Source organism: Apium graveolens, chromosome 5 (genome assembly GCF_009905375.1).
Source record: "Apium graveolens cultivar Ventura chromosome 5, ASM990537v1, whole genome shotgun sequence".
Classification (NCBI taxonomy): Eukaryota; Viridiplantae; Streptophyta; class Magnoliopsida; order Apiales; family Apiaceae; genus Apium; species Apium graveolens.
In genome coordinates, this window is record NC_133651.1 from 16,228,805 (window position 1) to 16,252,808 (window position 24,004).

At 34.0% G+C, this 24,004-nt stretch overlaps 4 protein-coding genes across 7 annotated transcripts; 2 read left to right on the forward strand and 2 right to left on the reverse strand.

The window, feature by feature from the left end:
* The first annotated feature begins 2,596 nt into the window (after nt 1-2,596).
* On the forward strand, nt 2,597-5,914 carry LOC141723520 (tubby-like F-box protein 5). The gene is made up of 5 exons (XM_074525347.1): nt 2,597-2,764; nt 3,031-3,470; nt 3,623-3,710; nt 4,755-4,884; nt 4,962-5,914. Exons 2-5 carry the CDS (start codon nt 3,123-3,125, stop codon nt 5,617-5,619), a joined length of 1,224 nt encoding a protein of 407 aa, XP_074381448.1. The 5' UTR covers nt 2,597-2,764; nt 3,031-3,122; the 3' UTR covers nt 5,620-5,914.
* Nucleotides 5,915-6,627: 713 nt separating this feature from the next.
* Nucleotides 6,628-8,732, reverse strand: LOC141661446 (syntaxin-112-like). The gene is made up of 3 exons (XM_074468457.1): nt 8,504-8,732; nt 7,999-8,057; nt 6,628-7,855 (listed from the first exon to the last, which is right to left on the reverse strand). Exon 3 carries the CDS (start codon nt 7,766-7,768, stop codon nt 6,923-6,925), a length of 846 nt encoding a protein of 281 aa, XP_074324558.1. The 5' UTR covers nt 7,769-7,855; nt 7,999-8,057; nt 8,504-8,732; the 3' UTR covers nt 6,628-6,922.
* Nucleotides 8,733-9,467: 735 nt separating this feature from the next.
* Nucleotides 9,468-13,115, reverse strand: LOC141723522 (uncharacterized). 4 transcript variants are annotated; one of them, XM_074525349.1, is made up of 5 exons: nt 12,437-13,115; nt 12,002-12,119; nt 10,702-10,910; nt 10,010-10,574; nt 9,468-9,829 (listed from the first exon to the last, which is right to left on the reverse strand). In XM_074525349.1, exons 1-4 carry the CDS (start codon nt 13,012-13,014, stop codon nt 10,310-10,312), a joined length of 1,170 nt encoding a protein of 389 aa, XP_074381450.1. In that variant the 5' UTR covers nt 13,015-13,115; the 3' UTR covers nt 9,468-9,829; nt 10,010-10,309. The 4 variants fall into 4 exon arrangements, with proteins under 4 accessions (XP_074381450.1, XP_074381451.1, XP_074381453.1 ...); XM_074525350.1 differs by having other exon boundaries at nt 12,002-12,104; nt 12,437-13,113; XM_074525352.1 differs by having other exon boundaries at nt 12,002-12,104; nt 12,433-12,573.
* Nucleotides 13,116-14,878: 1,763 nt separating this feature from the next.
* On the forward strand, nt 14,879-19,859 carry LOC141661466 (uncharacterized). Its single transcript, XM_074468482.1, has 11 exons — nt 14,879-16,428; nt 16,660-16,770; nt 16,866-16,898; nt 17,158-17,335; nt 17,416-17,597; nt 18,229-18,365; nt 18,448-18,543; nt 19,042-19,111; nt 19,201-19,275; nt 19,347-19,392; nt 19,550-19,859. The coding sequence occupies exons 1-11, from the start codon at nt 14,893-14,895 to the stop codon at nt 19,600-19,602; spliced, it is 2,517 nt and encodes an 838-aa protein (XP_074324583.1). The 5' UTR covers nt 14,879-14,892; the 3' UTR covers nt 19,603-19,859.
* Nucleotides 19,860-24,004: the final 4,145 nt, after the last annotated feature.

Genomic DNA, 24,004 nt, shown 5'->3' on the forward strand with positions numbered 1-24,004 from the left:
CTCTATTAGTCGGCAAAGTCTGGTTCAGGAATTACTATGGGCAATCTCACTCCGATTGCAGTATGTTTATAATCTGGCATTGTTTTAAAATTTTACTGTCATCTTACAAAATGATATTTAACATGATGCCGCTTTTTGTATATGGATAGCCAGACTTTTGGTTGGACTGGAATGAGATTGAACCATACTCCTTACTAGATTAGAGATTCTCATTTAGATACAGATTACTTGAGTGAGCTCAACCAACTGGATCCAATACATGGGGGGTTTGGTTTAGTTTGGTGCCATGGCTTGTCAATATGAAGAGCCTAATAGCTGTCAAACAGACATCATGTTTTATTTTTCTGGTAGTGAATGGCCAACCTTATCCCTGTTCAATAAGTTTTACAATAATTCTCGCACAAACATTGGGGGAACCAATATTATCCAATATCCAGGCATATGGGTTTTGTGTTTTATATTCTAATAATGCCCATTCGGAATTTTTCGTGGTAAGATTATATTCTGTTGTCTTATATGATTTTTATTCTTTATAAAACTGATTATTTTAATGCGTAAACCATATTGTAATAGTAATGCTGTTATAATCAAGCTCGACACTATTGTGATTTGTAAGGATACTAAAGGAGCTTGGACAATGCATTTCACTTGGTAATAAACGTTCAGATGTGTTGGCCGTTTCCTTCTGTCTTAAAAATTCAGATAGTTATGTTACTGATGCCCAATCAGCTACATATCCGATTTCTATTGTTTATTGGAAACACAAATTAATATTTTATTATTAAAAAATAAAATTAAAAGAGAAATATGTACAGAATAGAGTTGTTTTATACCCCTCTCGGCGAAGGAATGTCTAGCCTGATCTCTACAAATCAATATCCAAAATTACGAAGTTAAATTGATAAAAAAAAATACATTATGCCAACATAGACAACATTCTGTAATTATATTTCTACACTTTTTTTTTTTGCTAATTTATTTCTACACTTTTTTTTTTGCTAAATTTATTTCTACACTTTCTAATGTGATAAGATAACATTTGAGCTGAAAATTTGTTATACGGCACAATAAAAACGACACGATACAAATGGATATGTATTCGGTTTTTTGGTACACGAACGCGAAAGTACACGACACGGTGAAACACGAATATTAATCGGATAAAGATATATGTTTACTTTTGGTTAAACGACATGACACGAAAGTACACCAAATAAATAAATTTATTAATAAATATTTAAATATATATAAGATATTTAAATATTCATTAATAAATTTATTGTAATATCATATGTATATATACATATAATTCGTATATATTTAAAAAATATATTAAAAAATATACCATTATATGTAAATATATATATATAATTTATATATGAAAAATTATATCCAAAAATATAATATTTTTATATATTTATCATTTATTTATTTATTTATTTATTTTTATTCACAAAATGTACATGAAACGGATATGTGTTTAATTTTCAATATATGATGCTAAACGTGTCGCCTTCAATATACGAAACACAAAATTACAGAACAATGAAAATTTACGAAGGACATGATCACAGATATATTCCAAAAAAGTAAAAAATGTTTTAACGATTTTTATTCAGCACACCATGCTCCGGTTTGAGAACAAACAACAGAATCACTAGGATCAAGGGTGCCAGTGCATATTGAAGAAGAAATGTTTAGACCAGGATTCGATTTCGACTTGGACATGCATAAACAAAATGCAATAGAAACCAACTGGTCTCTCTTTTTCATTTTATAAAAATGATGGTATCTCGTACATTTTCCCAATATTTTTCCAAATATTGATGTGTTAGTAGTATATACCTATTAAAATTTTCATTAATGATAAGAGATCTCGCGTTTATATATATACATTTATAAATTAAATTTGATCACTTATTATGCAAGAGAAATTATTTTGGAACTTTTTTAAATACATAATATTAATAGTTATTTTATCATTTTAAAAACGAGTCCCAATCAGAAAAAATATTAAAAATAACATTTTTTTGGTGCAAATGGCTGAAAATACCCATTCTGGAAGTGGATGACTGAAAATACCGTTTTGGATATGCATTTGCCATTTGGGTATCCTGTTTTGTAAGAGATACGCATTTGTCAAATGGGTATCCAATTTATTATTTTTTATTTTTTTGTAAGATACGCATTTGGCAAATGCGTATCCCAATGGTAATACCCAAACTACAAATGCGTATCTTTAGTAATTTTCTTGGATACCCAATTCTCAAATGCGTATTACACTTACCCAATTACAAAATACGTTACCAAAACGGTATTTTCAACCATGAGTTTTAAAAATGGGTATTTTCAGTCATTACATCCAAAAAATGGGTATTTTTAAATATCACCCTCCCAATCACTAACCCTGTCATCACAATAAATTTAATATTAAAAATTGATATGAATTTAGTAGGCCAGCATATAAATATTTTTATCCGTAAAAATTTTCCGCGAATAGCAAAATAACAAAATAAAATAAAAAAGGGCATAAAATCTAGCAACTACAAGGGTGAGTACATTAAACTATAAAAGACGTAGATAAAAAGGGGGTTGCAAATAGATAGAAGAGTTGGCATCACATCACATTCACATCCCCAACTACATTACATACATTTATTTACACACACATTCACATTTTAGCCCCCTCTGAGCTTTCCGTTTCCTCCGGCGCCACCGTGGCCTTCATCATGCGACGCCGTTTACTGTTCCGTCAGATCTAAAGGTGCGTTCTTTTTTGTCATTCTCATTTCTCAATTTTCATTTCATTTGTATTTTTTTTATATATTAATTAATGCAATTTAATCTTGTGCTTTTATTTGTTTTTTATGTTATTGCAATTTTGCTGTTAACATTGTGCTATTGCTAGATATATTGTGGCTCAACTATTGTAGAAGTGTTTATTAGAATTAATTAATTGTTGATTTGATTTTAGATCTTACTTTAAAGTTTTTTAAATTGAGCTGAATTGAGAGTTAATTATTGTGTCAGATCTGAGAAGCTTGATTTGAGGAAAAAGGAGGTGTTTTCGAGATTGTTATCGGTTAATATTGAATGAAATCGGGTAGTTTTAGTAATTTAAGATGTCGTTTAAAAGCATTGTACGAGAGTTGAGGGAGATGAGAGATGGGATTGGTAGTGTGTCTAGGAGAGGAGTGGAGGGGAAGCATTGGCGGAGTCGTACTCGATCACATATTGCTCCTGATGTGGCTGTTTGTGAACCGGTTGAGCAAGGGAAGTGGGCCAATTTGCCACCTGAGTTGTTGTTGGATATAGTTAGGAGGGTTGAGGAGAGTGAGACGTCGTGGCCTGCAAGATCTGTTGTTGTTTACTGTGGTTCGGTGTGTAAGTCGTGGAGGGATATTACTAAGGAGATAGTTAAGACTCCGGAAGTATGTGGAAGGCTAACTTTCCCGATTTCTTTGAAACAGGTGTGTATTATTGGCCTTCGATTTTGTCGTTATATTGTTTTTGTTCTTTGGAATTTAATGATCTCGTTTTTTCTTATATGTAGCCTACGATTTTGTCGTTATATTGTTTTTCTTCTTTGGAATTTAATGATCTCACTTTTTCTTCTATGTAGCCTGGCCCACGTGATTCTCCAATACAATGCTTCATTAGAAGGGATCGAGCAACTTCGACTTATCTACTATACTTTGGTTTGACACCATGTACGTCATCCCCCCCCCCCCCCCGTCTGCTTATTTACTTTAAAGTATTTTTATGGTCAACCAGGGACTAATGCGTATGGCCAACTTGTTATCTTGTTTTAAACTGAACTGTGTCTTCCTGCTCATCTATGCTTGCTTATGGGGCTATTTATACTCGATGATTTATAGTGCATTTTCAGATGAAAATAGGGGGGGGGGGTATATGTTTAGTAGGTTGAAGCTGACGTTTTGTAAAGGCTGGAATTTTTATATATTATACTAGTAAGCTGGCTCATTTAGCAAAAATCTAAACATTGTCGCCTAGTAGACTGATCATTCTCTCTGTCTTACAGTAATATTTTAGTATTCCATATAAACAACAATTGATTTTTTACTAAATATTAATTAGAGTGAAGAGGCACCATAGTCTAGGAATCTGAGTATCCATCCTAACAATCACTACATTTTTTCTCATATGATGTTTACTATATTTGCACTTTGAATTATGATATTAATATACCTTCCTTATCAGTAGTATAAATGTTCTATCCTGGTTAATCAAACTATCTCTATTCATCAACATACATTGATGGTGCATCTTATGCAGCCAATCGGTAAATTACTTTACTTGAGCACAATTAGATACTTGGATTGCTAAAATCTTTGTACTGTTTTGTTTGTTTTTTCAACTTGCATGTAGTTTCTACTTTGTACTTTTATCTGTCATTTATAAAAACGGTAATAATAAATGAATCTATGTTTGTATTTTAGATAATTTCCATCTTAAATTCCCTCTTGAATATGAATGTAGCTCATCTTTAGTGATGTATATAAATATATTGTTTGACTAGGTTATAGAACAGATATCGTGTTTTACTTTCCTTTTTTTGCTACTAAATGACACATCATTGTTGACTTGGTGTCATTGCTCAAATCGAAACCATATGTTTCGAATTTATTACTGCAAAATTATGAAGTTTCCTTTTCTAAAGGAATTTTATTGCAAGGCATATAGAACAGTAATATATTAAGGTAGGCGTAGTATTGATAATCATAAGATTTCAGCGGAAAACAAGCGTGCTAAATTGCTGCTGGCAGCCAAAAAGATCCGAAGAGCAACAAGCACAGATTTTGTGATTTCTCTGCTTGCAGACGATTTTTCTAAATCCAGCAATACATATCTTGGCAAACTGAGGTAAGTTTTAATAAATAAGATATTGGGACAATTAATTATCTTCCGTGTCTTATTATGTTTCGATTAAATGATGTCAGGTCTAATTTTCTGGGCACAAAGTTCGTAATTTATGACAGCCAGCCTCCAAATGACGTGGTAGTTCAATCTAACAGTAGTCAAAGGTTTCATACAAAGCAAGTATCTCCAAAACAGCCTCCATTTAAGTACAGTATAGCCACAATTACTTATGAGCTCAATGTCCTTCGCACAAGAGGGCCTAGGCGAATGCAGTGCATCATGCATACAATTCCTATCTCCTCAGTTCAGGAGGGAGGCACTGCTCCGACACCAACATCATTCCTGAGCTCAGATGAAAAGAGATCATGTGTTGCCAAAGGAAAAGAGGCTGTTAAAGGTTGCAACGCCTCAATCCTTTCCAGTTCTCTTGCAACAATGCAGTCCTGTGAAGAGCCAATGGTTCTTAAAAACAAGGCTCCTAGATGGCATGAACAGTTACAATGCTGGTGCCTTAATTTTAAAGGTCGTGTAACAGTAGCATCAGTAAAGAATTTTCAGCTTGTTGCAGCTGTTGATCCTTCACATAATGTGTCGGTTGCGGAGCAAGAAAAGGTAATTTTACAGTTTGGAAAAATTGGAAAAGACATATTCACCATGGATTATCGTTACCCACTCTCTGCCTTTCAAGCCTTTGCACTCTGCTTAAGCAGCTTTGACACCAAACCAGCATGTGAATGACCAGCCTCAATATGGTGGGAGTCTGTTGCTCATCCTGTGTCTGTTGAATCTCTCAAGCTTGTCTATTGAAATGTTGTGGCCATGTGTTCAGGATTGAGAAACTCTCACTTAACTTGTTTATCTTCCAGCACCTTTGCTTAGAAACTTTTGTTTACAAAATTGCCATGTATCATGCCAAAGTCGGGAAGTGTGGCTTGATGTTATGATTTTTCCCTGTCAGTTTGTGTCGGATATGTACAATAACCTTGTAGTAATATATGATCATCTAATTGAGTTGTAGCTAATATTATTTTCATTCTCCTATCCTATTAAACATGTTGCTGTCCAATTTTACCATTGTTTTTTGCAATGACACTATGACAACAAAAATATCACTCCAAACTTTTCTCCTGCAGGTCTATAAAAATAGATTCTCCTGAGTTTTGAAATAAATTCTACCCGTTTTCAGGGATGTATGTTCTTCCACTGCCACCGACAATTGCATACCGGTGGCTGTGAACTTGAACAGCATTATTGATAGATATCAAGCAGGCCAAACTATTCTTCATCCACCCAAGGATCTTCCACGATGCTAACTAGCATCTGTAAGGACCTAATATGGCTCGTGTCAAAATTGACAATCTATTCTTAGGCTGAATCTAAGTGTAATGATATGGTCTGATATTGTACGAAAGGAATCGTTCAGGGATGGTGACATTGGACAAGATTTAACATAAGAATTGGTTTTGAATGTGTCAATGAAACTTAAATTGCAATGGTCTGTTCATCAGATTCTAACTTACTCAAGTGTTTCAATTCTTCCATGCGGTTCTAACTTGTAATGCACATGTCTTGGTTAAAATTGAACAGACAGTATCTTCAATCCACATTATTGGAGACTATAAAAAGTGACTATGAAATATGAATATAGACTACTGAGAGTTTGTGGTTTGGAGTGGCACCTAAAATAAATGGTCTTCCAACTCCATTTCAAACGGACACCAAGTCAGTATTCATGTCATTCAAGTAATGGTTTTTACTAATATAAAATGAATGATTACACTGAGATAGCCCTGAAAAGTTCCTAAAATCAACAAATTTTGAAATGATAATCTCAAGCCAAGTAACATACTCTAAAACAAACCAACCTTTAAAAGGAAAAAAGACCAAAGACTCTGGTACATGAAGTTCAATCAGAAATGAATGTAATGTCCCAAACCCCAGAACAAAAGTTAAAACCTAAGATCACAGATATAAGTGAATCATATGAGTTCATCTTGACTCTCCATTCTTTCACTTCTAATCCTAGTCTCTGATCTAGCTTTTAAGAAGATACAGCGAAAATGATGCAAACCAGCAGTATGATCGCCACCAAAATCCACACACAATAAACCCATTTGTTATTCTTCTTCTTCATCTGTTTAGCATAGAACAGACTATTAGTTCCACCCCCGATATAGCTTCCACCAATGGCCACATTATGCTCAATATCATCGATCTTTTCACCTTGAGCTTCAACCAAAACAGCCATATCAAGGAACACCTGATGGAGCCTATTCAAACTCCTCTGAATATCCAATGCAGCTTCGTGCCTCTCTTTATTCTCCATATACACTTCTGTTTTCCCCGCAAACATCTGAACATTCCCACTCCCTGAAACCATCTTTTCAATAACTTCCTCAGACGGAGCCTCTCCAGTAGTATTATAGTACTTTCTCTTCAGATATTCTTTATAATCCAACATAATTTTCTCCCTCAGTGCTTGAAAATCATTCATTATCTCCCTCAACTTGATTCGCAGCCCATTTGTGACCACACACCTAGTCCTATCAACTGCACTGCCTTCTTTAAAGGCCACTGACATTTTACGTTTTGCAGCATTGGATTTATCAAGTGATTCAAGCCTGAGCTTTACTATTTTGGCTACCTGAAGAACCGACATAATATCAGAGTCCATACGATCCCTAATTCCGCGAAGAAGCTTAGCGCTATGAGCTGATTTCGCCTCTTGATTCAGGTTTTGAAGATCAAGAAGCAGATTACTAATCTCTGTCATTGCTTTCTTGATTGCCTCAACTTCTTGAAAAAATGCAGATAAATTGTCTTCTTCTCTAGGACTAAGTTGACCTCTTTCCAAATCTTTCGGAGATTGAAGATCATCATCATCCATCCGGGCTTGTTTCTTTAATTCCACTTAACTTAAAAACGATTTTGACATTAAATCGTTCATTCTTGCAACAAAGATTGCAAAACCAAACTACAAAAAACAATCAAGAATATCATTCCATCAATTATACTAATTCTTGTAATTCAACTCGTGTGTGTGTGTATGTGTGTGCATGCACATATTATACATAATGAAACAAGGACAAGGGAGATCAAGAAACAGAACCAACTTACCCTTTATATGTATATGAAGGATAATCAAGAATCTGGTTGAAAATTCACAACCCTGAAATCTGGAACAGAAAAAGAACAAGTATATAAATTAGCCCTATATTACAAAACCATGTTTGTGTGTGTGGGGGGGGGGTGAGAGAGAGAGAGGGAGGTAGAGAGAGACGGAGAGAGACGGAGAGAGAGGGGGAGAGAGGGAGAGAGGGAGAGAGGGAGAGAGAGAGGGGGGGAGAGAGAGAGAGGGGGGGGAGAGGGAGAGAGAGAGAGAGAGGGGGGGGAGAGGGAGCGAGAGAGAGAGAGGGGGGGAGAGAGAGAGAGGGGGGGGAGAGAGAGAGAGGGGGGGGAGAGGGGGAGAGAGAGAGAGAGAGAGAGAGAGAGAGAGAGAGAGAGAGAGAGAGAGAGAGAGAGATGGTAGTGCAAATTCAAGAAAAGGGCCAACAGTATGTTGATAAAATACATTAAAACAAATACAAAGAAGAGATAAAGATTAAGCAAGTTTGAATAATACCTTGAAACCAAAAAGTCAGTAGAAATTTTAGTACTCTCTTCTCTCTGAAGAAGAAGAAAGTTGAAAATCAAGAGAAGAGAGTCTGTGGAGAAAGAGAGAGAGAGACTCTTGATTGAAGAAATTTGATACAGGGAAGTAGAGGAGGGGTTATCAGATAATGTATGTATATATACCGTGATCATCTATGCGTGTATGTGTGTGTATATGTTTGAAGTTTCAGTTTGTTTCTTGGCAGTAGCCGTTGCTTTGCAACAAATTGCCGCTTAAGTCGGTTATAAGAGCCTTCCCCCCTTCAAAGTTATAATCATTAAACCATGATTTATGATCTAGAAACTGTTACATTTATAAAAATCAAATCTGGGAAAATTATTAATTTACAATGAAAAATAATAAATTAGGAATAGACGTTTAATTGGGGGTTTGAACGGAAATTGTATTAGTAAAATTTAATTTAATTTGATATTTTTGTCAAGTTAATGTGCATACTGTGTATATAAATTGTTTGAAAAAGTTTCAAATTCTGCTCATTCAATGAAATTCCGGGGATGTTAATTACTTGTAAATAGCTAGTAGGGTTTGATTTATTCTCAAGTTATAATTTGTTTTATCCAATTCAACAATTTTGTTATGTTAGGGTGTTTTCTCGAAAAATCATGTCGAAATGATTACCTATGTCTATGTGGGCTTTACTTGTGTGCACCTTATTCTTGCTATGATCATCAGATTAAGACACAAAGCTACTTCGATAACATGATCATTCTAATCCCTCATGCTGTGATCTACGTATACAACCTTGATCGCACAAGTAATTTTTTTCCGTGAAAGCAACATTCAGTTGCTTCAAAATGATTATCACGCCTAACTGTTTGTGTAAAATGAACATTATCCAGGAACCTCTACAAACTATACACATCAATTCATCTTATTTCATCCTGTCAATAATAGAAAAAAGAAGTATCGAATATGGAAGGAAGATTGAACACGAAGGTTTGCCGATTGGTACCCTCCTCTTTCATTGAATTATAGAAGCTAGTAATCCAAACAAGACATGCACATTTCTAATGACTGTTCAATATTCTACACAACAGCTTAAGATGACATCGGTAGGTATTTAAAGTTTCTACCAAGATCTCCACAAATTTGTGTAAAAATTAACCTTCTGGACAAACAAAGTTTGGTTCTATAACTGCGCTTCAGGTCCCTATTCAAACATATTTACAATTCTAGCTGCTTTATCTTGGCCTTCTCATAATCAAGTCTCTCAAGCAACCTGGAATATAGTTTGTTTCCGCCGAATTTATAAGAACTTAGATTAGCAACTTCAACCTGTAAAGAAACAATATCATTAGTTTATCTCATTTGACAAATTAACAATACAAATGGTCTAACTATCAAATTTGTTCTTTTGAACAAAATTAAGTATTTAAGTTTTTATACAAAATAAAAAAATTTAAAGAATGACAAACACAGAAAAAAATTAGTAAAAAATTAATTTAAGATTCTAACCTGTTTATAAGCAGCAGTCCGCCATATATAACATACTAATTTGTAAAAAATGACCCGCCTGTGTTGGCCCAACTAACTAATATTCGCCAAGAAAAACATTCATAATAATAGTTATGAGCTTTTAATAAGAATGAAGGGTGAACAAAGAAATTTTAAGGTTCCAGATGGTGCAATCAGAAATTCAGAATGCAGACAGCCACAGAGGGTGCCTGAGTGTTGGATGGCGGTTTCCGTAGGTGATAAGAAACCTGAACATATACGTATAAATATATATTGAAGAAGGCTTGAATATGTAAAGTTCTACATTTGTTTAACGGTGTCCAAACACTCATCCAAAAAACTCTGCAGCTGAGAGGAATACAGAGTAGGGCAAGTCCTGTAATGGTCTACATGAGGGGTGGACTTAAAGTTGAAAGAGTGCACTGTTCTCCCCATTTTCTTCTGCTCCTCTATAAACAACTCTACAGACTGATATGGTATGACTTTGTCATCTGAACTATATAAGTAAAGTTGAGGACAAGGAGGCTGGTTTTTTGAGAGGACAGATATAATCTTCGTCAACCTCCTGAACAATATAAGAACTATGTTACTTACTATTAACTTCACAGTCAATTAGTATATCGTATATTGGAATTAAGATTGCACAAACTTAAAGTTGGAATATTTGAATACCAAATAAGGGAAAGTCTTACTGATTTAAATCAGGAGTGTTCAGAAGAAAAGAGAATAGCTTCTCCAGTAGTAATAGGAGCACAACTTCAACTAAAAGAGGTTCTTTTGGTCCCAACTTTGCCGCATTCGTTTTACTTTCTACTGCATTGTTTTCTCCAGCTTCAACTGACGGATATGCTGCAGAACTACGTTTTTTCAGTAATGCAGCAGCAAATCCAGCTGCCCAGACCTACCAAAATTCAAGTCAAAGTGATCAATATACCATACTTCAGCTCACCATTGGTCAAAATATTATGTTTTTGAAAGTATATGACTAAAGGTCAAACTGAACTTCATAATCAGCAAAAAGAAAATCAATAAATTACTATCAATACAAACTTCCAATCAGTAACTGCCCTGTTGTAATTTAAACCTGATAATAGAAATGTTACAACATATACAATATAACTATATAAAGTACTGCTCTACTGAGGAAGGGATGTTCATACTGCCTAGTACTTGGTACCCATAACAAGGTATGGGACTATGAATTGCTAATAGTTGCATGTGCAGAGCTTGCTTGAAATCCCACATCCCCACGCAAAACCAAACTTATCGTGGTGATAAAAGCTGCCTACCCTTGTGAGCTTGCAGTCTCAAATTTTGACGTGCACAGTGGCAACTTTGTATATATTAACATAATAAATCATTAATACATTATTAGTACAAATTATATTACAGATATAAATAAAAAAAAAATATAAGGTAGTTTGGGTTCAAAGTTATTAAGCATAATGTGCAGTTAACATAATGAAGCAAGATAATGTGCAGTTAAATTTTGAACTTCGATTAAAGAATAATCACTAAAATAATGACCTCACCTCGCTAAAATAATATTTTTTTCCGACAAAATGAGATCGGTGTATTTTTTTTTTTTGCTAAATGAGATCGGTGTATTTTACTCCTGATAAAATAATAAACTCGATAAAGTAATTTTTTTTCTTGGCCCAAATCTATTACTTTAAAGAGGTTAAACTCGATAAAGTAAATTAGATAATTTTGCCAAGTTCTGAATGTATGACAAAGAAATAAAAATATGACAGTTTTTATCACGAACAAGAAATTACTTTCTTTGAACCATTTTTTTCCCAGAAACAGGTGAAAAGCATGTTAATTAAGACAACTTTAAAACTACAAGGGAAACCATTAGAGCACAAGACTTGAGCTGACTAAACACTTATGAACTACAGCCCAAAATTTAAACTAAAACTAGGCATCATATGGAGCAAACTATAGCCGATAGATAAGACATAAATAATAAATCAAAACAAAGTCACTGACCTTAGGATCTATATTAGGATCACCTCCCGAATCAAAAACACACCCTTTTATCTTGTCCAGTATATCAGGTCTACCTTGAAGATGTTCAAGAATTGCACCGTATCTGTTATAAGATAACCTATCCATCAATGGAGCCAGACCAAAAATACAATCATTGCTAGAACTCAAACTCTACAAAACAAGTATTCCTCACACGATACTCAAATTCCATAAAAACACACTAGTAATTAGGCCTGAATTTGATCAGTAGCATCCAACATATACTAATGAACAGTGTAATTGATCATGTCATAAAATAATTGCTACTGAACTAACAATCAATACTAACACATTGTATCATAACGTAATTGCTACTGAACTAACAAATCAAGATAAACAAATTGTAACACAGCATAACACACAGTATAAAAATTTACTAAAGTGAATCAAACCTACGCAAGCCAACCGGTATTGCTAAAAGTGTGAAACAACAAGAACCGTTCCCTCCCATCCTTTTCTTTCTCCGATACCCAATCCGACATCTCGACAACTAAACCCGAAATCCTCTGCAAGAAAGTCCTCCCAAGATCAACAGAAAGCATATCTCTAACAGGAGCAACAAAACTAACAGCTTGAATCCCTCTTGATTCATACAATTCAGCATACCTCCTCATATGCTTTCGATTCGAACCGAGCCAACCCAACAACACAACAGTAAAAATTGGATCTTTACAATGACCACCATTAGTATTATCCACAAGGCCTCTATTAAAGTTGAAGTTTTGGTGGGGTTGGTTGGTTTGGAAAGGGGAAGTGATTCGGGCAAATGGGTCGGGTTGAGAAATGTGGGTTGAGGGGTTTGAGAGTGAGAGGGAGTGAAGAAAGGTGAAAGCTTTAGAAAGATTTGAGTTTGGGAAAGAGGGGTTAAAGAGAGTGGGATTGTGAAGGTGGGAATGGAATTGTGGGGATTTCAGGGAATGGAATAGGGGGAGAATGGGATTGGAGGGGTTCAAGATTCTCATTGAGGGTTTCATTTTTGGGGGAATTATGAAGGAGATGTTTTGGAAGATGGTTTGATTTGGTTATGTGAATTGTTTGGTTTTGTACTTTTTTTGAAGGATTAACATAACTCGTGCCTAGTTTTTTTTTTGAAAATAAGCTAATGCAAACAATAATTTCATATTTGTACTTCTGGGACCTTGAATTAACAGTAATATATTTTATATTACTTAATAAATAAAAATGACAAGAAAATGATTTACGAACAATATTGCCCTTGAAGTATCTGATTGCGGACATAATAACCTTTGAGGTTGAGGGCAGTATTGGAAGAAATTTTGACAAAAGGGTTAAAGTGAACAAATCTCATACTTGGAGGGTTAAAATATACAATATTTTTCTTTAGGGTTTTATGTGTACAATGTGTCATACTTTAAGGGTTAAGTTATAATTAAGCCTTATGTAAAAGATACAAAGGTTTATGCTATTGACTGGTTAGGATTTAGTTGGAGCGTGAAGGCGCTTGTGGACTATGGACAATGTTGTGGAGCTCTTGAAAGAGATGATGAAAGAATTAAGTTCTGTAGGTGAAAATAGGTAAACTCCTGATAAAGTGCTAATAATCATCACTCACTTTCTTTTCAACTATAGAGTAGCAGTTTAACTTTCCATTGTACTTGTGTTGAGGAGCATTATCATTCTCTAACTAGGCATTAAGGTAGTCTGTGTCATAAATTTGTTCCTTTTGATTCTTAAACATACTAAATTTTTTATTCTGGGAGGATCTACTTCATTATTAAACCAGAAGCATTTCCGGAATTTAGCAAAAAAAATAAAAATTGCTGGAACAAGTCTAGGAGTTGCATTTCTGAACTATCATTTGCTGAACTATGAGCATAGTTCAGCAATGCAACTCCCAGAACTTGTTCCAGAAGCAGAAGCAACTCCGAGAACTTAAGCAGAAGCAACCCCGACAACTTAAGCAGAAGCATTGTTGTTATGGCTTAGTACTATATAAAAGGTTTCTATTTCACCTTCTGCCGATTGCTGAGTTAACCATTAGCTGCAATTCTCCATTTCTAATTATGGTCGATCTTACGAATCTAAATAATCTCGCACCATATTACTTGGACATTACAAAGAAACAAACCAGGTAAAGGTGCTTAGGGCTAAAAGTACAAGAACTATACTGATCAAACTTTGAAAACAAAACATTATCAACTCTTCCAAAGTCTTTTAACTTTGTTAATATAATGATTAATACTGGCTACCATCACTTATTAACAACGATAGAATTTATAGCTGGAATTATTAAAATCTATGCAGTGGGGGTTTCATTGGGCAATTTTTTTTCAGCGCGAAGTTGAGGAAATATTAAACAAATGATCACACACGTCCACTCTTTCAAATGCCTTTGTCTGATTACCGCCAAGACAAAATCCCATGCATGTGTATAAGTCTACTATACATATGAAGAAGGGACAAAGAAAGGAGTTTCCAATGAATAATACCTTGGAAATAACTTGATAAATAGTTGGTGTATGAATGACAGCATTACTATTGTTACTGTAATTTGGCTGTTGAAGATTCTACATCTTTGCTAGCAATGAGCTCATCGTCTTCTCCGATGCTTCTGCTTCGGATTGATCGCCTCCTCGTGTTTAAGATGTATATATGTGCCTCTTTTTCTCATTCTTGTTCTTTCTCAATTGCATACCTACAATCTTATTTATGCCTTTTGCAGGCCCCACTTCATAGATTTACACATCTTGGCGTCACCTAATAAGGCTAATATTGTTGGCGAAAGATTTGTTTTATTCTTCGACTGATATTAGCGTGTTCAAATATACCTGTGCTTGATAGTTCTTTACTATCTGCATTGTAATTTTTTTCAGTTGGACTCTTAACAAGAAATGGAGAACCCGAAAAGATTGAGCAGAACAAATTCAAAAGCAGCGCGGAGTGGGTATGAACCGTCTGACACGGAGACTGAATGGCAGGAGGACACCCCTGGGGATGATCATGACAAGATAAATGGGGATGAAGATTTTCAAGTTTCAAATACAGGTGCTGATCAAGCAAGGAATTTCAGTTCGCTAAGACTTGGAAGACTCACTGCAAAGTTTGAACAAGAAGTTTCTTCTCCTGTTTCTTCGAAAGCAAGTCAGGTTCTAAGAAGGCATAGTAAATCTCCATACAAGCCACAAAGAGATGAGGGTAATGCACTCCCTCTTCCTCCAGCTCGTAGAACTATTAGTCCCTTATCGTCTAGACCTACTTCTGAACTTCGTAAGAATGTTAGTCCATTTGCAAGAACTGAAGTTCGTAGCAATAATGTCAGTCCATTTGCAAGAACTGAAGTTCGTAGCAATAATGTTAGTCCCTTTGCTAGAACTGAAGTTCGTAAAAATGCAAGTCCTTTTGCAAAAACTGAAAATCGTAATAATGTTAGTCCCTTTGCAAAAACTGAAATCCGTAACAATGTTAGTCCTTTCGCGAAAACTGAGCATAGGAGGCATGTTTCTCCTTATAAATCTGTCAGAGAGAATCATGGTTTTAGGACTGATTCAATGGGTAGTTTAGATAGAAAGCAAATCCCTAGAGATGTGAATGATCACACAGGCAGGGGAACTGGTAAGGTGAACAACTATAGCCATAGATCAGCTTCTGCTCCGAGACCAAGAGACGAAGATCAGCATATCAAACACAATTATGCAGAGCAGAAGAAACAAGGCCGAACACCCTCCCCATTAGCAAGAAATCCCTCTCCATTAGCAAGAAATTCCTCACTAAAAGATAGGGAAGCAAGCAATAAAAATACTCCATCAGTTGGTGAAATTAATGAAATCCTGGCAAATGCAAAGATATCAAGAGGCCTGGTTAATGGTCCAGTTATGGATAGCACAGACTCCATTTCACCAGGTGATATATTCTTTTCTCATGAATATGGAGCTGTGACAATGCAAAAGATCATCTTCCCCAAGAATGGCGGCTTTGAAGGCAGCCTCAGCCCAAAACCACAGAGGCCAATGGAAAATTTGCATAGTCCTCGTCAACGTAACAAAACAAATGGAACGTCTAATGTTAATTTTCAAAGGAATCCATCTAGCAATGGTTTAACACGAAAGAGTTCGTCAGTTACTAGTTCTGCTGTAAGCAGGCAGAGTAGTAATTTGAGTGATGCTAGCGAAAGGACGAATGGTACTGCAATGAAATTTGCAGTTAACAGAAAAAAGAAACAGACAGACACATGGTTTCCTTGCATTTCAGGATCTTGCCGGACCTCAAAGAAACCACCACAAGGAGAGAGAGCCTTTGATGAAGCCTCATTTATTGAAAAGGCTTTTGTTGTTGAAAGCCTAAGACAGTTCTGGGCTGATAAACATCAGCCTGCGTCTTTGAACGGATTCGCCTGCCGCAAGCATGAAGCTCAGCTACTCAAGAAACTTGTAAGTTCACTTAGCATTCCCTACTTGTCTTGGACCATATCAATTTGAGATTAAGGATTGCCAAGTACTTTTTCCTCCTGGACACTTCTAATCTGCCAGTTGATAGGCGGAGCTTTGCAAATTTATGCTATCTATAATCTATACATATTGTATCATTTCTCAAGACTTTTACCAAGTGAGGGTTGTTTGCAAATGACAGGGTTATATGTCTTCTTGTATTATCTTTTTTAGGTAGACCAGGACATCTCTCCCCATATTCTCCTCAAGGGTCCTCCTGGCTCGGGAAAGAAAGCACTGACAATGGCTTATCTGCGCGAGATCTATGGTGATCCTGCTAGTAATGTATATATACACTCCCATACCAACACCAACCATGTTCTTTTATTCACCCCCGGGATAGTATTACTGAACTTTACGCCTCTTCTTTGTTTTGGCAGATAACGCACGAGAGAAGATATTTCCAGGTTCAGGTATGCAGGAACAGCATTCTATGTATTTCTGCATCAATTTATCACGACAAGTAACTGCTAATTTAACTGGTTCTATTCCAACTCTAATCACTGTTAGTGACTTGAATCAATTATTTGATTTTAAACTTCTATGATGAAGATCTGTGAAGAACTTTGTTACTTCAAATTTACATATCAAGTTTTATATGCTGATCACTCCATGTCCAATTTATTTCTATTCCTAATATTTATCATCTTGAGCTTCCTATTCTATTGACAGGAAACAAGGTCAATGCAAGTTTCTGTTCCTGTAACCTTCAGTGCCCATCATGTGGAGCTCAATGTGCACAAGGAACCTAATGCTAAATATGCATTAATGGCCTTAATTAAACAAATTAGTAACAACCACTCTGTCACCCCTGAAATTAGCAATGTTAATTTGAAGGCAGATTATACAGGTACATTTTTAACATTCTCTTTCCTTTTATACGTGGCTACCAATTTTCCAACTTACATAGCTTTGTGTTAATGATGACAGTAATGGTTCTTTATGATGTTGACAAAGCTGAGGAGAACATTCAACACTTGATTAAATGGATAATGGATTGTTACACTGATGTTTGTAAACTGGTTCTCTGCTGTGAAGATGATTTAGACTTACTTGAATCTGTGAAAACCCGCTGCAAAATAATCAAGGTTGATGCTCCAGTAACTCATGAAGTAAGTTAACATTTAAATGTCATCTTTATCATTTCCCTTTGTAAAATATACTGCTACAATAGTCAGGAGACTTAGTTATTGACTTTGTACGCGAATAGTTTCCTTAATTATCACGATTCCAGTCTGAGACTGGTAGTACTTCAATTTGGAAAGTGAGGATTGCATTACAAATGTGAAGTTCAATGATGAACAAGAGAACAAGAGAGTACTTTAATGTTAGGTAACTGTCAGAGTTTCACCATTCTAAATTATAGGGATCCTAAGCGTGACTATTGGATGTGTGCTACACCAAAGCAACACAGATGTCATAGCTCTAACAAAGGCTCCATCTTCCTAGTGGTGAAAGAATTGGTTGAATACAGAACTAATAGAAGTTTAGAGTATAGACATCTCAGAATCTTAAAATAACCAACATTTGAAATTATCTCATATATTCTTTCATAATTGAGAACAGAAAGAAATATCAAGGTAAATGTACTTTGTTGTGGTTTATGGACAATCAGCAGACCTCTTTACAAGTAACATTGATCACGACTGTCTATTGCTCTTGTGAAAGGCTTCTGGAGGCTAAATGCTAGTTTATCTAACACTACATGAAACTCATCTAATGCATCACCTTAAATTTTGGCAGATCATGGAAGTTCTTCTTCAGATAGCAGTAAAGGAAAACTTTGAGATATCAATGAGCTTTGCTGCTAAGATTTCTACAAAAGCTAAACAGAACTTGAGGAGAGCAATTATGGCCCTCGAAGCATGCAAGGCACATAAGTAAGACTTAGGAACGTAAATGTTCTTTGTTTGTTCGATTATAAAAGTAGTTCTCACTTGACATGCCTTAAATTGCATGCAGCTATCCTTTCGCTGAAGATCAGCCAATTCCCATGGGCTGGGAGGAGGTAGTAGTGGACCTTGCCGCAGAAATCTTGGCTGATCCAACTCCTAATAGGTACACCTCTATTGATCTTAAGTTTCCGCCTCCAGTAACATGTAAAAAAATGTAGGCTATATACTGTGCCCAGTGGTGCTCCCAACATAATTGCAAAATGGTTAAAGCTACTCTTTCTTGTTCATTTTTTTTCCTTTAAGGGTTTGGTAATAATGTTAAACATGCTTGTCTGACTATCAAAATTAGGACTAACTTCAATGTTTTATTGTTGTACAGAACCACTAGCATGTAATGATCATCTTGAATATTAACTATGTTCAGAGTGTTTATAGCAAGATTCAATAGTTCCAGTTTGAAGTGGATCTTTCTGTGTATAACTTACCATTGTATAGTGTCACTGAAAAGTTGCAGGAGCCAAAGATACAAAATTTGATATAAGATTAAACCATACATATTATCGAGATCAAGTCATTTTCATCAATTTTTTTGAAGTCTTCATTCCTTCAATTGCTTTAGTAACTGGAATTATCAAGATTAAACATTTTAACTATTGGCCAGACTATTAAATGTACGGGGAAAGTTGCAGAGACTACTGGTGGATTTTGTTCATCCAAAACTAATTTTACAGGTAACAACAATATATAAATTATCAGCTAAATAACATGTAGGCCTATCATGTTGTCGTTTGTTATGTTTAATTATTTTCTGAACATGCAGAAACTTATTGAAGAGTTCCTCAAGGTAGTTGGAGCTAATTTGAAAAGAGAACTTTATTACTGGCATGGTTATTATGTAAGTAATCATCCCTGTCTTTATTTTGATGTCTCGATGACAAACGAGAGATTGATTGGTTCCATCTACAGGACAAGAGACTACCAATGGGAACAACTGCAGTGCTAAAATTAGAAGGTAACTTAAGTTAACAATTTTCGATGATTTATTAGCACTAGAGTATCCATCAGCTAAACCAAGAATCTAAAGATTTGTTTTGTTAAGCAATTAAGTTCTTTCCCGAACATTACACGTTTACACTGACATCTGATGTCTGATTGACTTGATGGTGCAGAATTTGTAGCGAAGTTCATGAGCATACACAGGAAGAGTTCTTCTAATAATTAGCACTCACAGTTGACATTCGGATTGAAGAACATCTGTTTTGAGGCTGGTGCTTGTTCATATAACCTTGTGCTTCCTAAGATTGTATTCCAATGTTAATACTTATGTATTGGTATAATTTACATGCTGGAAAGTGGAAAGGTACATTTCCAGTCTGTGGTTTGCTGTTGCCGCTTAAATTTTGGAAGAGAAAATTAAACAATGCTTGAGGGAGCTACCCTGAATGTTTGTGATTAATTGTATCTATGCTAATAATGTATAATGATTTTGTACAACAATTGATTGCATTACCTTTCACTGAGAATAACAGAAAAGTAGAAGAGCAATGAATTGCCAAAGTCTTGAAGCATGCTGTGTGTGGCAAATGTTCTGTTGGGTATAATTTTAACTACACACCAATAATGGGCAGTTATATATATATAATAATAAGAACATGACAAATAACCAACTAACGAAATAAAACACGAAGGCAATAACAAACTATAAAGACTGTAATTGACAAAAAAAGTAAAAAAAACTTATCTCTTATCGCTTTCCAAATTCTACTAAGAAGAAGAACACAACAGCTGAGTCGCCAAACCCTTCAAGAGGACTTGACTGTTCTTGAAGAGATTATTGCCCCCACTTAAGCTGTGATGGAATGCAGCAATATCACTTCCAGGATAAAACGACAACACATCAATCTGGCCACAAAACCAACAATGATCAACGGCGACTCGCACCTCAGTTTGCCCAAAAAACCTTTGCAACTCATATATGTTTGCGAGGTAGGCACCGAAACTTGTGTCATTTTAATCTCAAGTATATCTCTCAATATATAGGCATCTCAAGTTGCTCTTCTTCTATTTTACTCGATGTGGTACACCAAGTAACAAAACAGAAAAAGTAAACAAAATGGGTTTTTCTTATTATTTATATTATATCCTGATTAATTAATATTAATATTACAAAATATTTTCAGAGTATGATTAAAATAATCCTTACTCAATATATTTTATATTAATAATTAAATAATCAATATAAATAATTAAACTTGTAATAGAAAAGAAAAATATAAAAGTTCCCACTAGCACTAGGCCACACAAGCATTCCACTTATGCTAGTAATTGTAAACAACACTAACACAAGATGCTATATAAACTCAATATCTTTCTTTTACAATATCAATATGGGACAAAATCCCCATAACCTATTTCAAACAAGCAACTTTGTCTCAATATATCCATAGATTCCACTAAAAAAATATCTTAGATTCAAATATGAAAGTTTAAGTCCTCATATCAAGGAACAACCTCCAAGTGTTAGTTTCCGGAAATCATATCAAGAACATATATAAAATATACCTCAAACTTTCCATTTTCTAACATGTTCTGCTGATCAGAAATTGTCCAATGGATGCGGTTGTTTATGGGAACAAATGGCGCAAACCACATAAACCGCTTGCACGGCAGGAAATACGATTTTTAATTCGTGGTTTGATTTTAATAAACAACATAACGAGGTGCAGAGCGCGGTTCAAACCTCATCGCATCGTAAATTTATATATTATATATTATATAAAATTATATAAACACATAATATAATAATTTGATTTTTAGATTAAAAATACTTTAATTACTGTCAATTTTATATCACAAATTTTTACTAGAATGTTAGAAATCAACTTAAAGCACATGATTCAACTTCGATAAAACTAGAGTTACAAATTTATATGAACTAGCGTAAAATCCCGTGCGATACACGGACCTGTATATATATTAAAATATTATCTTGAATGAATTTACTTCTATATATAAATATTCTAATGTAGTCACGTACAATTCACTGATGGATGGATATTATTTGTGTGGAGAAATTGATGAAGCCTTAGAGGTGCTCAAAATTATGAGGGGAAACCATGAACAAAGGCCCCTCAAAATTATGAGGGGAAACCATGAACAAAGGCCCACACCGTCACTATTTGAGTTAATAATACCCAAATTGTCACTTTCGGGGAGAAAGATCCAAAATGTCACCTCATAACGTCATATAATGTTTTGTTTTTTTAATACATGCAAAACGGAACATGGCCTTCCGTTTTGCCTCCTTTTTTTTATAATGTAGCAACGTGACTTTAAGTCACGTTTTGTACTTTCTGTTTTATTTTCTTATTTTAAGCTTGTTTTGGTGTATTATTTAGGGGTCCGAAAATATTATTTAATGTTACGTTTTTCAATATTTATTTTTATTTAATATTTTTAGAATTTATAAATGATACCATAATTTAACAATTTTTACCATTTAGGGGTTCACCAATCCCCTTTTGGGTTTTAGAAATATTTTAAAAAAAATAATAAATATTACACCGATTTAGGGTTTAAGGCCTAAACCCTAATTTAATCTAGGGTTTAGGGCCTATGAACCAGAAATATTAATTTTAAATTAAATAATTATAAAATTTAAGGATGTAACTTAATTTAATAATTTTTAACATTTTAGGGTTTAAAAATCCCCTTTTGGGTTTTAGAAAATTATTTAAAATATTTTTTTATTAATTTATGATTTAATAAATTACAAGATATAATGTTTTGTCTATTTTTTTAAATAAATGTAAAAACGTTACTTTATATGACATTTTGCTACATTTGTACCAAAACGCTGTTTTATCTAACGTTTTGCCCATATAAAAAAAAATCAAAGTGCTAAACCGGTACACGAAATTCCGTTTTGCCCATATAAAAAAAATCAAAGTGCTAAAATGATACACGAAGTTTCGTTTTGAGTATCTTGCATAAACGTTACATTATGTACCATTTTGATGTGACATTTAGGACTATTATTTTCACAAGTGATATTTGAGACCATTTTTAACCTCATGACATTTAGGGCCACCACCCAAAAACCACGAGGGGAAAGGGTATATTGCCCAATTCTCGTACCCACAATATTTTGATAAATGGTTATTGTAAAAAGATGGAAGTGGACAAAGCAATTAGCCACCTTAAACGAATGTATTAAAATATAAAAGTATTCTGCCCAACTAAAACAAATTATTATGATATAAATTGTATATGTCCCGACTCGGACTGTTCATTTTAAAGCCGAACCAAAACGGAAGTTTCTGAAAAGATATATCCTATGAAAATTATTGGGTTATGTTTGGTCTTATTTCATCTCTATCTTAATCTTGAGTTATAAAAATCATATTTTAACAAATTTACATCTTTCGAGAAACTCAGAAAATTATCTTTTATTTAACGATGACTTTTTAAAAACTATTAACCAACTAAAGTTATTCCAAAACTAAAGTGAGAAAACATGTACGAATTTTATAATAAGTATTCAATTATATTTAAAATATATACTTATTTTTTTAGATCATGAAAATATAGAATTCTGTTTTAAATTGAACAATTATGATCTATTGATTTAAAGATCTACCGGTCTTTTGGAAGACTTGGAAAAAAATCAAACTGAAACTCAAACAAACAAAAAGAAGAAAATTGCTAATTTTTTGACCAATAACATTATATTAAAAATTTGTTTATTTACCATATTTATATATTACATATTTTACTAGTTTAAAACCCGTTCTTTTTTTGATATTATATAATTTTTTATAAAATTAGTATGAATTAAAATCTAAAAAAAAATCATTTAAAATTTGTACATAAATTATTTCGTGATAAAAATTTTAATATACGTATATGTTCACGATTTTAGGTATTTGAAACATACAATGTTACCATAATAGAGTGCTATAGTTTGATCGATGGTTCTGATTAATAGTATTAGAAATTATATTTAGTCATATATTAATTTTGTTATATCTCATAATAGTTTACACTATTGTGTTCTAATTAGAGATCAATTTCGATTAATTATTTTTAGTTTAATTTTAATATTTTTTAAATCTCAGATTAATATGATAATTTTATTCTAGTCTGGACTAATAATAGTATGATTTTCTTTTAGCTGGTCGAATAATATTTTGATTTTAATTTTCTTTAGTTTGTATCAAATGTTTCATACATTTTTATAGCCCGATGAATGTAAATACTATTTTGGTGGTATGTTTCGGTCTTCTTCTCCATTACTTAGTTGGAGAAAGTTTTAGCCCTGTTTAATAATAAATATTTTTTAGCCAAATCAATAATATTTATTATTTCGTCATTAACCAGAAGCACATTATATCAATAAATTGAACTTCATATTTAGTTTGATTTTATAGTAATTTATTTTAGCACGGATCAAATAGTATAATTTATCTCAAGACTATTATACCGATCAACAAATTATCTTTGTATGTTATAGTAATGATTGTATTGCAATTTGATTAAATATAAAATAAATTAGTAGAATGAGTCGACTTTAATGTCAATTGGAATACATAGACTAATACAGATTAGAATTAGTATTCAAATTC

What these genes read in the sequence shown, in the direction of transcription:
- LOC141723520 (XM_074525347.1), top strand. Translation starts at nt 3,123, where the DNA reads ATGTCGTTTAAAAGCATTGTACGAGAGTTGAGGGAGATGAGAGATGGG. An exon ending in TCCCGATTTCTTTGAAACAG is followed by an intron (nt 3,471 to 3,622) that starts GTGTGTATTATT and finishes TCTTCTATGTAG; the next exon opens with CCTGGCCCACGTGATTCTCC. An exon ending in ACATATCTTGGCAAACTGAG is followed by an intron (nt 4,885 to 4,961) that starts GTAAGTTTTAAT and finishes AAATGATGTCAG; the next exon opens with GTCTAATTTTCTGGGCACAA.
- LOC141661466 (XM_074468482.1), top strand. Translation starts at nt 14,893, where the DNA reads ATGGAGAACCCGAAAAGATTGAGCAGAACAAATTCAAAAGCAGCGCGG. An exon ending in GAAGATATTTCCAGGTTCAG is followed by an intron (nt 16,899 to 17,157) that starts GTATGCAGGAAC and finishes TTCTATTGACAG; the next exon opens with GAAACAAGGTCAATGCAAGT. An exon ending in TGCAGTGCTAAAATTAGAAG is followed by an intron (nt 19,393 to 19,549) that starts GTAACTTAAGTT and finishes TTGATGGTGCAG; the next exon opens with AATTTGTAGCGAAGTTCATG.
- LOC141661446 (XM_074468457.1), bottom strand. Translation starts at nt 7,768, where the DNA reads ATGGATGATGATGATCTTCAATCTCCGAAAGATTTGGAAAGAGGTCAA.
- LOC141723522 (XM_074525349.1), bottom strand. Translation starts at nt 13,014, where the DNA reads ATGAAACCCTCAATGAGAATCTTGAACCCCTCCAATCCCATTCTCCCC. An exon ending in AGCAATACCGGTTGGCTTGC is followed by an intron (nt 12,120 to 12,436) that starts GTAGGTTTGATT and finishes ATTGATGGATAG; the next exon opens with GTTATCTTATAACAGATACG. An exon ending in AACACTCCTGATTTAAATCA is followed by an intron (nt 10,575 to 10,701) that starts GTAAGACTTTCC and finishes TATATTGTTCAG; the next exon opens with GAGGTTGACGAAGATTATAT.